The 12,977-nt window shown below is 36.9% G+C and overlaps 1 protein-coding gene across 1 annotated transcript in view; it reads right to left on the bottom strand.

Moving 5' to 3' along the window:
* Positions 1-12,977, bottom strand: part of LOC127984280 (intersectin-2) — a 47,191-nt gene that overhangs the window by 4,870 nt on the left and 29,344 nt on the right. The window contains exons 12-32 of the mRNA XM_052586859.1: positions 12,163-12,462; positions 10,951-11,084; positions 10,676-10,816; positions 10,299-10,383; positions 10,010-10,149; positions 8,520-8,821; positions 7,901-8,148; positions 6,727-6,848; positions 6,473-6,636; positions 5,299-5,371; positions 4,963-5,141; positions 4,057-4,112; positions 3,774-3,940; positions 3,548-3,581; positions 3,325-3,446; positions 2,934-3,030; positions 2,612-2,803; positions 1,214-1,335; positions 989-1,095; positions 681-864; positions 238-336 (exon numbers count right to left, since the gene is read on the bottom strand). Coding sequence (XP_052442819.1) covers positions 238-336; positions 681-864; positions 989-1,095; positions 1,214-1,335; positions 2,612-2,803; positions 2,934-3,030; positions 3,325-3,446; positions 3,548-3,581; positions 3,774-3,940; positions 4,057-4,112; positions 4,963-5,141; positions 5,299-5,371; positions 6,473-6,636; positions 6,727-6,848; positions 7,901-8,148; positions 8,520-8,821; positions 10,010-10,149; positions 10,299-10,383; positions 10,676-10,816; positions 10,951-11,084; positions 12,163-12,462 — 3,068 coding nt within the window. The remainder of the gene's footprint in view (positions 1-237; positions 337-680; positions 865-988; positions 1,096-1,213; positions 1,336-2,611; positions 2,804-2,933; positions 3,031-3,324; positions 3,447-3,547; positions 3,582-3,773; positions 3,941-4,056; positions 4,113-4,962; positions 5,142-5,298; positions 5,372-6,472; positions 6,637-6,726; positions 6,849-7,900; positions 8,149-8,519; positions 8,822-10,009; positions 10,150-10,298; positions 10,384-10,675; positions 10,817-10,950; positions 11,085-12,162; positions 12,463-12,977) is intronic.

Genomic DNA, 12,977 nt, shown 5'->3' with positions numbered 1-12,977 from the left:
ACATTGCCCTTGATAGCGCAGTGCTCTACCAAAAAGATATAATAATATATATATACACACACATATTATTTAATTGTATTATCTTTAAGAAATTTGCTCTATTTTATCTTTCATAATCTTATTTTTTAATAACTTCCTATTTCCTCTGACTTTCTATAATAGCTGCTATATCATATATCATATCATTCTATTGTTAAATTTTCCATAGTTAATGTCTGTAGGAGCGGCTTCTCGTACGTTCTTGATCAGCAGTGGGTAGCGTGTGATTCTCTGCATGGGTTTCAGGAGGAAGCTGGACAGTGGCATTCCTTTACAGCGGTAATTACTGGCAATTTTCTATGAAAAAGATAAAGACACAATGAAGAGAAGGAAAAGAGTCTAATAATGTCTTATCGCTATCAACAGTGAATTCATCCACAGTACTCAACAAGAGAGTAGAAATCAACAGCACCATCTTGTGGACTACTGTGAAAAATCTACAACTGGTTTTTCTTCAGTACAATGATCATGCAGCAAAACAACACTAGATCAAAATAACTTATTGTAAAAGTTTACTGTGCACTGTTCTACTATTCACTGTTTAATAAAGTCTAAGGTTAACGCTATACCTGTCTTAAAGTAGTAGAATGTAAAAACGTGTGCTGTTTTTCTGTTCCTAGAATGTGCTGCAATCCATTTACCTTCAGAAAGAGTTTGAAGTCAGGTGATTTGTCTGTTTTCTGCTGCAGCAGGGCCGCAGCATTGAGCTGGCAGCTGCAGAAGCGAATGTAGGCCTGCATGTGAGAGAGCTCTGAGGACAGAATATCCCCCACCACCTGCACAGGCATCCGCTCTCCAGCCATCTTCTTACGGACACGCAGAGCTCTGAAAAACACACATAATATACACTGAATACATTTGCTTTTGTTGGTCTATGAATCACTTGAAAAATTCAAACCAGACACTAAACATTCCCCAAGATGTACTCTAGCAGTCAGTGTTGACTCACTTTAGGAGTTTGGTGCTGCACATGATCAGTTCCCGCCAGTTCACAAAGATCATGCTCATCTCAGCCTCCGTTAGCCGCCCTGACTCTGCCATTGGCTTATAGAACACCTGAATGTTCATTAACACAGGAAACAAATGAACATATTTTTTTAAGAGTCCAAACAAATAGCACTGCTTTTCAAAAGCGAATATATAATAAACATTGTTGATGCAGCTGATGCTTCACCTCTAGTGCCAGTTCCAGATCCTCCAGATAGGACTCTTCTGTCTGAATGAGCTCATGGATGTAGCCTTGCCTCTTCCTCTCCTCGGTGCACATAGTGTCTAAACTGAGCAGATCAGCACACCCTACACACACACAAACACATACACACATGCAGGACAAGCCACACATGCACAAGCACTCATCAGCGACCATTCACAACAGCATCTCACAATTAAAAACTTTATTTGTGAAATTCTGCTTCATATAATTGTGAATACTTTCCATACAAAAATGCATCCAAAGCAAAGGTTATGACATTCATAGCGAACTCTCTAAGATCTCTAAGGTCACGATTGTTAGCTGGCTGCATAGCTGGTCAATATGAGGGCAACACGTGTTGCTGGTCATCAGTTCCTTTGACTACATTTAAACACGCAGAGGCAGACTAATAATCTTGTCATATACAAATATGATTTTGCTGATAAACAGTACTGTCTTAAAGGGTAGTGTACTTTAAAGGGGCCATGTCATATACACTGTTTTATTGTTCATTTTTTTCACCCTGTGGTCCATTTATAATGTTAGTTAAGGTTCTTGTGCCCAAATCTGGTGTTTTTAGCCATGTTTTTCATGTTAAAATGAAACAAGCTGTTTTAGTGGTTACCAAATATGATCTTTAGCTACTGACGTTGTTTTGGGACTGAGTTTAAATTTACAAAATATGCAAGGAAAGTTCAGTTTCTCATGATATGGCCCCTTTAATTCATGTCACTTCCTAAAGTAAACAGAGAAAAGAAGCAAGTGATATCTTTTTCCGATTAAACAACAAGAAAAATATGCCAGTGGAGGTAAATTCATGGGTTCATTTGTGATTTAAGCCAAGTCTAAACAGAAATAGTAGAAGAGGAGGGGTTCAATCCAAACAAATCTAGTCAGTCTTGAGTCTTGAGGCTGCATCCTGGACCAGAGCAGTGTTCTGATTGGTCCAGAAAAGAGAGGAGCAAGAGGAAGGAGGGACCAGAGCTATCATCCTACAATAAAACACAGATGAGGCGAATGACGTGGAAAAAGGGCAGAAGAGAGTAGAGAATGAATAATGAAGAGATGGATTGAGAATATATTAGATTCCAAGTTGTTGAAAAGAAAGAAAGAAAGAAAGAAAGAAAGAAAGAAAGAAAGAAAGAAAGAAAGAAAGAAAGAAAGAAAGAAAGAAAGAGAAAATGGCCAAAAAGTCTCTGTCCTTTTCTGTCCATCACCAAAATTAAAAAAGTAAAACATCTTTTTATTTACTCTTTTTAAAATGTTATTTCCAACACAATTCATTTAAACCAATTCATCTTTTATTTTCCACACCCTTGCCTTATAAACAAACAACTCTGATGTGAAACAGGAACTTATTCGGTAACTCATAGTACTCACATTGCTGGCTGGGATCACATTCTGTGGTCATCTTCACATAATTAGTTGGAAACAGCCCTATGACCCCAGCGACCTCTCCTTTCCACCAGTCAGGGTTGTCCTTGTTGAGTACGGTGATCAGCTGACCTTTTTGGAAGCTCATTTCATCCTTATTGGCTGCTTTGTAGTCATACATTGCAATAACCTGACACACTACAGAGGGAAGAGCAGAAAAGTCGAAGAGAAATGGAGCAGAATGGGAAAACAACACATACATGCAGCCACATACAGTACAAAAGAACATGAATGAAAGAGTGTGTGTGTGTGTGTGTGTGTATCTTACATGGCTGAGATGCTGGAGTTATTTTTCCGCTGTTAGCTTCCAGTAATCTGACATTAGAGGAGTGGAACCAGCCCTTTTTACGCTTTTTACCCCGTGCCTACAAGCACACACATTTGTTAGGTCATTTTCCATTCCTTCTCTTGTTTTTTATACTAAGCTATGAAACTGTCTTGTTTTTATACTAAGCTATGAAACTGCCTAATATCTATCTATCTATCTATCTATCTATCTATCTATCTATCTATCTATCTATCTATCTATCTATCTATCTATCTATCTATCTATCTATCTATCTATACATTGATATGCATTTATATGCACTATATTGCACAATAAGCAAATGCTGTCCTGTGGTTAGGCTAAGTCTGGTTATGTGATATACAGTGCTAACCTGTAGTTCACCCAGCCACCAGCTGTTAGAGTTCTTATGCAGCACCACAATAAGCTGACCAGGTGTCAGACTCAGTTGTTCTGGTGTTTTGGCAGCACTGGCTGTAGTCACCTGAGCAATCTCTGAAGACCAGTGAAGATGGCAAATAAATAAGAACTCAAATGTGAAACCACCAGCCTTCATTTTTGCTTCTGTGTGACGGTACTATGGTCTCAATTCTCACCTGGCTTTTTACCGGGAACTCCAGGATTGGCAGTCTAAAATAATAACACAGTGAGCAATCATTATCAAAATGCATACCAACTTAAATGTCTCTGAAAACTAATTATAATTATGGAGAAAAGAATGTCATTTATGAAAATTAAGTAAATAATTTAATAAATACCTAATATTCAAAAGGCAACCAACTATAAATGCATAATAATATACAATTTTCTGAATATGCATACATCAGGCTCTTTGGGTTTAACGTAGTTGGAAGGGAAGAGGCCAGACTGGTCACCGATGCACCCTCTCCACCATTCTCCTTCCCTCTCTGTTACCAGGACAACATCATCCGCGCAGAACGTCAGGTCACCTGACTCTGGACTCTCATATGTGTACAGAGCCACATACTCTAATAAGATCAAAACAAATAGAAAATGATGTTTCAATTTAATCAAAATATTTCCTCATAATATCTCGTCTGAATAACTAGAGATGACTGTATAAAAACAGAAACAGAAACCTCACCCTCAAAAGGACCAGAATCTGAAACTTCTATCTCATCCACAGTAGAAAGCAACGGCCTAGAAGAGACACAAACAACACCAAAGCTTTAGGTTCATTAAGCATTTTAGTTTTTCCCTTTATATGGAACTACTTAGGGCTGTGCAAAAAATCAAATGCTATTTTCATGCGCATCTCATCAGTAAAGACGCTCCTGTAATTAGAAGTATATCTCCAGCACGTGCATTAAGATCAGGGTTGCCAGGTTTTCACAATAAATCCTGCCCAGTTGCTTCTCAGAAACTAGTCCAAAACTAGCCCAGTCGCATTTCCAGGAGGTTCCCCGATAAAAATTGCTTCCCGGGGTTAAAATATAAGTTTTTTGGCAGGGTTGCCTTGGTAAAATTCACATTTTAGGGGCTAAATATCACGTTATTGGTATTGTCACTTCGACCCGCGGACATGAAAAACAACAACAAACTTGGCAACACTGGTTGGCATTTACAACACACAGAGCCGTAATTCACTGACAATCTACACAAAATTGATTTTAAAATCGCGGCCGATTCTTTGTCGATTTTGAAAGCGATTTTGTGTTAGTTGTCGGTAGACTACGGCTCTGTGTAGTAACTGCCGCTCCACCTGAACCAGTGTTGTCAAGTCTGTGGTTGTTTTTTCGTGTCCGCGGGTTGAAGGGACCCCAGTACCAATAACATGATATTTAGCCCCTAAAATGCTAATTTTACCATGGCAACCCTGATCTGAACGCACGTGCTGGAGATATACTTCTAATTACAGGAGTGAGATGCGCATGAAAATCTTTAATACTTTAATATATCAGGCACAATGTCATAATCAACTGTCTTTAATTACTTGATTAATTATTTAAGCAAGTTTATGAGGTTGCATGAGAGGTATCCCATTTCTTACTCAGTCTGTGTGTTATTGGAGATAACCATGGAGACATATGAGCAAGGGAACCAGCCCCGGCTCTCGTTGAGCTCTCCGTAGCACCAGTTCTCCTGCTTCTCCAGAACCGTGATGACGTCATCTTTAGAGAAGCCCAGGTGACTGTCAGTCATAGCGCTCCATTCACACAGAGCTACAGCCTACAGCACAAAAACAGAAGAAATGATGTTCAGGGGCAAATATCAGTGTATCATGATGATCATATTCATACCAATTATCATATTCCTCCCAGTGATCAAAAAAACTAAGTTGTGTGTAAGATATATGGTATGTCTGTGTATATGCACATATGCCCACCTGTGAGTGCTGTGTGTTTGAAGACGCTGGTGTGTGTGTTGGTGTTGGTCCTTCTATGTCCACCCGAGGAATTCTGGGGGGAAAAAAAGGATTTTAAAGGATTATTCATTCATCTTTTAAATAAATCCATTACATAAAACTAATAACATAACCCTAAACCAACTTTAAATATAAGTTAGTCTGTTAAGATCGTGTCCCACCAGCTCTATAGCAGTCAAGGATGTCACACCTACCGAATGCTGCAGAATCTCTGACAAAAGTCTTTCACATTCACTGATTAAGAAAAGAAGACGACTGCATCTGAATCTTTTTTCGGAATGTCTGACACATACTGACACCGCTTTTTTGGCAACAAATGTGAAGCTCATCAAAACAATATGTATGTTATTATTGGGCTGGGCAATAAATTAAATATCCACAATATATTTGTGTTGTTATATACAATTTTTATATTACATTATGAATATTGAGATTGTGTCTTTTGAGATCTTTTGAGATCTTTTTATATGGCAATCAAGTTTGATTAGACTAGTTTTACAATCCTTCTTTGGCTGTTGTAATTTCTGTGAATCACTTCAAACATCTGATTGTATGATTAATTTGCATCATAACTTTATAGTTATGATAGTCTCTATATGATATTTTATAGGGAATAGTGAAATGGTGTTAGTAAAAATATTTAGCTGTTCATTGTTATATTTTGGCATATAACAAAAAAACATGAATTTGATTTTTTTCTATTATTTTTTCTTTAGAGTGGAAAAAATCATTGATTGTGTTTAACTTGTTTTTGTGTGTAACTTCAATAATAATATTAATACATTTTAATTTACTTGGCTACAACTGATGAACGATTGAAAAGGATGTTTTATTTAACTCAACTATTATTTAAAAATGACTGTATTTCTTGTTTAAAATGATCCCAGAATAGGTTGGAAATTAACATTTATGTTAATAATGAGCATTAATTAATAAGTTTCATAAATAATAATTACATAATAAACATTCATTAAATTGCTTTTTAATATATGCTCACCTTTTGATTATTAATTTTTAAACAACAATTGAATTAAAGTAAAACTACCCAACAGGTTGGTCAAACATTTAACCCAAGTTGGGTTGTCTTTAACCCAGTATTTATTAGAGTGATAACAGAGTAGTTTTAGTGCCATACCCAGTGTAGCTGGTAGAGGGAGCCGTGGATTGTGAATCGGCTGCAGTCGGTTCAGTCTGAGTGTCTTTACTGCATCTCTCAGCATAACTCTCTGGAAACCAGCCGCTGTTACCACAGTAACTCCCATACAGCCAGCCGGTCTCTCTAACTGTCGATTCATCTACCTATGGATCCACAGGAAGCCAAATTATATGTGTACTCCAATGAGTAAATTTACAGCTGCATGAGTGAATGTGTTGACATATGTAGTGAACCTCGATCAGACAGTCTGCCTCCAGTGTGAGCTCGTCAGAGTTGCGTGCGGTGAAGGGATAGAGAGCTCTGTAGGTGGTGAGGGCAGCACATGTAGCTTCAGTAGTCACCACTGGCTGCAAGCCTGAAAAAAAAACACAGTCACCTTATCACATCCATCTCACAACCATTTGTCATATTAACAAATGCATATTTCAACATATAAAAACATCTTCACAACAGAAAGCCCACATCAGCAAACATCATTTTATATGTCTCTCAATAATTGCACTGCTCTCTTCACTGAAACATTCTATTAACATTAAAACACTGCAATATCCCATTTATTAATACTCCATTGTGAGTTACAGCTGATTTATTTAATGAATCTACTGAACAAACTGGTCTGTATGTGGGTTTTTTCAGGCTCACTGAGAAGCCCATATTAAATCATTGAACAATAAATATGATTGCATTTAATTGGTTAAATTTGAATATGCTTCTCAAATTGAATTCAGAAGGCTAGTGCACAAATTTTATGGGAAAAAAAGTTACCAGTACAGTGACTAAGACATGTGTAATAAGTAAAAAGTACTAAAGGAATAGTCCACCCCAAAATGAAAATATAGTCATCATTTGCTCACATTCATGTCATTCCAAACCTGTATAAGTTTCTTTCTCATGCTGAACAGAAAAAAAGATATTTTGAAGAACTAAACAGTTGTTTGCCCCCATTGACTTTCATAGTAGGGGAAAAAAATCAGTGGAAGTCAATGAGGACCATCAACTGTTTGATTAGCAGCATTCTTCAAAATATCTTCTTATGTGTTGAACGTAAAAAAGAAATTCATAAAGGTCTGGAAAGGCATGAACGTGAGTAAATGATTTTACTATAGTATATTATGTGAAATTAAAATATACATAAACATATATTGTATGCAACTCTGTGTTTAGCAGCCTATTACCTTCCTTCTCTCAAAACACTCACATTCCACTGGAGCCTGTTATATTAACTCGGATAATTAATGGCAGGTAATTAGAGTTAATCATGAAGCTATGAGTAACGACACCCTTTACTATGAATATAATGGAAACATCATATTCATAGGCCAGCTTGATGATTACAAGCCATTTTTAACTTCAGCAAAGCACCTCACCCATTCTCACACACACACGCACACACAAACACACACTCACTTTTGTTCTCTGTGATATTGTATGTCATGGAGGGCTGAGTGTGTAGAGCCAGTTCATTCCTTTCTCCTTCCTTCTCCTCCCTCTGTCTCTCCTCCGCCCTCCTCTTCTCCTCTTTCTCTCGAGCCTGCTCCTGGGCTTCCTGAAGTCGGGCTTGGGCCTGACGCTGCTGTTCTTCCCTGAGTTTGGCTTCTCGCTCCTGGGCAAGCATCCTCTGACGCTCTGCTTCCTCCTGCTCCAGCTTCACCTGTCTAATGTACACATAAGCAAAATGCTGAGTGGGTAAAAGAATGGGAGTTTAATCTAGCCCTTTTAGAGGAAATATCACAAGAATAGAAATCTGATGCAGAAGAAAACTATACAGAGAAACAAGGGTGATAAATGAACTAAAGGTTTTTTTGGTTTTTTTTACAAACCTGAACCTAAACAGAACATAACTATAAAACAAACTATAATATATTCTACAAAACTATAATATATTTACAGAAATGTACATGATTTTTTAAAAGCCTATATTTCTCAAATATCTTACCTTAATATTTCCATGTTGTTCGGTTATGTTGGAAAGCTGTAGATGGCTTGTTAAATATGCATGTCTGTGTGTGTGAAATCAAAATTTTACCTTGCAGCCTCCTCCTCTTTCTTCCTCTTCCTCTCCTCCTCCTCTTTCCTCCTCTTCCTCTCCTCCTCCTCTTTCTTCATCTGCCTCTCCTCCTCTTCTTTCTTCCTCTGCCTCTCCTCCTCCTCTTTCTTTCTCTTCCTCTCCTCCTCCTCTTTCTTCCTCTGCCTCTCCTCCTCCTCTTTCTTCCTCTTCCTCTCCTCCTCCTCTTTCCTGTGTCTCTGTAGCTCTTTGAGTTTCTCAGATCTCACCCTCCTGAGCTGCTCTAGGACGTCCTGCTGCTGGCTCTGCCTCTGTCTCAATTCCTACAATGTTACCCACACAATTCTTTAACACAAACATCATGTTTATAACAAAACTTAGAATAATATTGTGCAGGTTCAAATGCAAAGTATGTGGTTTTGCATTATGCCAGCTTTACAGACTGCTAAAATGAACACACATTACCAATACTGAGTGATACTGAGCTCCTATAAATTATCTGTTCCATGAATGTTATTTCACAAATAAAATAAATAAATATACAATAAACATTTATTAAAATAAATGCATTAAATAGAGCAATATTGTGAAATATTGTTACAATTTAAAATAAATTATTTGTATTTTAATACATTTAAAAATGTAAATAAATTTTGATATATATATATATATACACACACACACACACACACACTTTTTTTATTTTTAGGTATTGAGTAGAAATCTTTAGTGTAAGTAATGACACCATATGAGGTGATGAAATGGCACGGACACATAGATGTTATAAGATCATGAGGTCAGACATTGAAGCTCATTACAGTATACTATGGGTAAAGTGAGATTTCATCCTTGAAGAATGACTAGGGCGAAAGGTGAAATGAATGAAAGGCAGGCAGTTTTGAGATGAGTGTGAGTTAAGGAAAGATAAAGACAGGTCAACCTTTATTAGAAGGAAGAGATTGGTTAGGCAGCCCAGCAAAGAGAGAAGTCCTTGAAGCACACAGTCATCCATTTCTACAAACTATAAAGTCAGCCGGGGGGAAAAGAGGAAGAGAAGAAAGAAGAGAGATACAGTGGGAAGAAAGAAAGCAATAAAGTGGGCAAAAAGAAAGAAAAAGTAGAGGCTTGGAGCAGAAAACATTTGACGTGTACTGAACAATAGCTGATTACCACATGTAAAATACTCAGGTTTCCGATCCGACCAGCCGGTGCAGTAAGTGTGTTAGTGACAGTGTTTGTTGTGTTGAGATTTCTTTAGTGTGAACTGTGTGAACGTTAGTGTGTAATGAAGTGCTCAATCCTCTGCCTTCAGGGCTGGGAGTTGAACTGTAGGTTTTAATCACAGGAACATAGAGAACAGTGAACTAATGAGTCCCTCAAAGGGACATTAAGGTTTAAAATCAATTTGAAGAGTGCAAAACCCCACCCAAAGCCAATATGAGCTTTAATCAAAACACGGCACTTTAAATGTTTTTGAGGTTTACACTGGGACTGTAAGAGAAGCCGCTGACCTTGATTTCTCTGTTGTACTGCTCCATTTGTGAGAGTTTCACAGTGGTCTCTCTCTCCAAAACATCCAGCTGCTCCTTCAGCTTCCGACAGCTCAGATCTTTCTCGCACAAACTCTGTTTCACATCATTTATCAAAGGACCTGAAAGGGGAAATAGAATGAGAGAAAGAAGAACATAAAAACGTCAATGTTCCCAGGCCTTGGATTCAAGCGGGATGAAACGGACACAGTTGAAATGAGTCATCCACCCATCTATTCACTGATTGCTTCAGGTCTATGTGAGTGCTCACTTGAGTTGTTTTGGGTAAGATGTAGAAGTCTCTCTGTCAGTCGCTGCTTCTCAGGACCAAGATGACTCAGCTGCCTCTGAATTTCCTGCAAAAACACATTCACATAGGCTATTATTTCATTTATTTGAAAGATTTTCACTACCTCATTCTTCAGTGTCACATGATCCTTCAGAAATCATTCTTATATGCTGATTTTCTGCTCAAGAAACATTTCTTATTATTATCAATGTTGAAAACAGTGCTGCTTAATTTGATTTTGATTTGATTTTTTTTACTGATCACACGTTTACACAGTAGTCTACAACAATTAAATAATGAAAAAGAGGATAAAATGAACGAATGCAATGCTAGTCATGCAAAAAAAAAAAAAAACCTACCTCAAACTGCAACTGTAGAGAATTGATATCTATAATACGACTATCTCTCTTCTGATTGATCAGGTCTAGCTCGGTCCTCTGGATCTGCCTCTTACTCTTGGCGTCCCGCAGCCTATCAGAGATCTGCTTATGCTTGTTACCCTAAGGGAAGAAAAGACTGATATGTTTTTAATTTGTAATATAACATTATCATCATACCCTAGAGAACAGGGTGTTTGATAGGGAACAGGTATATGGAAGAAGAAACAAAAAGAAAGAAGAAATGGCAATCTGACCACCGCCTCCAGCTCCATCTCGAGACTCCTCTTCCTGTCTTTAAGTCTCTGTATGTCACTCTGCTCTTTTTCTCTCTGTGTCTGAAGCTCCACTCGTTTACTCTTCTCCCATTCCATTCGCCTCTGTCGCTCCGCTTCCTGAGAGAGCGATAAAGAGAAGGAGAGGTTAATCAACAGATGTACGGTCTAATTACTCATTCTGATGTGAATGTCTACATATAACTACATAATTACGCTACCATCATTTTTCCTAGGGCGAGGAACTGGTACAGTGGTACAGTATATATTAGGGTTAACTCATGAGTTAATTAAATATATCTAACACCATTACATTTTTTAAAGCAATTAACCTCATTTCCTACTTTTGATATTACAAGTTACATTTTGTTCCTCGTGATTTCCAAAGACCAACAGGGGTGCATTTCCCAAAAGCATAGTTGCTAATCTGTTAGCAACTTAGTTGGTTGGCAATGGGAAATTATATTGCAACCAACAAAGTTGCTAACTTAGTTAGCAACTATGCTTTTGGGAAACGCACCCCAGGATAGGCAATCAACCCACACATTTTGCTTGTGTAATGAAATATAGCATTAGAGAAGCATTAAACTTTGTCATGAAAGAGTACATAAATTACAGTAATTATTCATTAACAATCGCAAGTTTTTCGATTTCTAATAATAATTTCATATTTTTTTTATTGATGTGCTATTTAATTAACCACTATATTCCTAACTTAAACTTTAACAATTGTTTAATTACATTATTAATGCAAATGCAGTAAATTTATATGTACATGTAAATGCATTTATTCTGTTTATAGAGCTGTTTATATATATATATATATATATATATATATGCACACACACACATACATATAGCATATATATATATATATATACAGCATATAAAACAGCATAAAAAATTATATAACTACACATATCTGCACAAAATCTATGTTATATATATAATATATTCTTTATATTAATATATACTAAAGAAAAAACTGTATAAAAACTCTCAACATATTTGCTTATCATATTTAAAGGAAAAAGATACTGGCTCAGTTCGCAAAGAAAATGTATTAACTACAAACCTTCATAAGATTAATAAAGATATAGTGTATAAACAATTGATTTATTCAACATGTATACATGTGGAAAAAGCGTGAGGCTTTGCTGTAATATTCTAGTGGTCTGCCCTTGCATGCTCCACTTGCCTCTCGTCGCTCTAATTCTTTCAGTCTTTCTTCTTCTCTCTGTCGCTCCAGCTCTCTCTGCCTCTCCATCCTCCTCTCCTCCTCCCTCTGTCTCCTCAGCTCCATCTCCCGGGCTTCTCTCTCCTTTTGTTCTCTTTCCTCCCGCTCCTTCTGTCGTCTCCTCTCCTCCTCTCGTCTCTCCTCTTCTCTCCTCCTCTCCTCCTCTCTCTTTTGTTCCTCCTGCAGAGCCAGACGTCGTTTTTCCAGCTCTGTGTTTCCTCTCTGGAAATTCTCCTTTAGTTTATCCTCAAATGACACTGATAGAGACAGACAGAAAGGTGATGTACATAAGTGTTATCAAAATCAACAAAATAAAAAAAATATTATTTAAAAAAATATATATATTATAAAATATTACAGAACAGACGAGTGTTCATTTAAAAAAAAAGGTTACATTTAAGGCATTTAATCTAAAAACTTAAACTTAAAAGAGACTGTTTACCTGAATCAGCAATATTTAGAAAGATCATTTACAAAACTATGTAGAAATAAGGGCAGTTTGTGCTTGTGACCTGAGTTTGTATTTGCATAATTTATTCCGCAAGGATGCATTAAATCGATCAAAAGTGACAGTAAAGATATTCAATATGTTACAAAAAAAATTCAAATAAATGCTGTCCTTTTGAACTTTTCATTCATTATATAATCCTAAAAAAATATCACGGTTTCCATGAAAATATTAAGCAGCACAACGGTTTCCAACACTGATAATAATAAGAAATGTTCCTTAAGCACTAAATCAGCATATTAGAATGATCTCTGAAGGATCATG

This window comes from Carassius gibelio, chromosome B20, assembly GCF_023724105.1.
Source record: "Carassius gibelio isolate Cgi1373 ecotype wild population from Czech Republic chromosome B20, carGib1.2-hapl.c, whole genome shotgun sequence".
NCBI classification, from domain to species: Eukaryota; Metazoa; Chordata; class Actinopteri; order Cypriniformes; family Cyprinidae; genus Carassius; species Carassius gibelio.
This window is presented reverse-complemented; position numbering and strand designations above follow the sequence as displayed.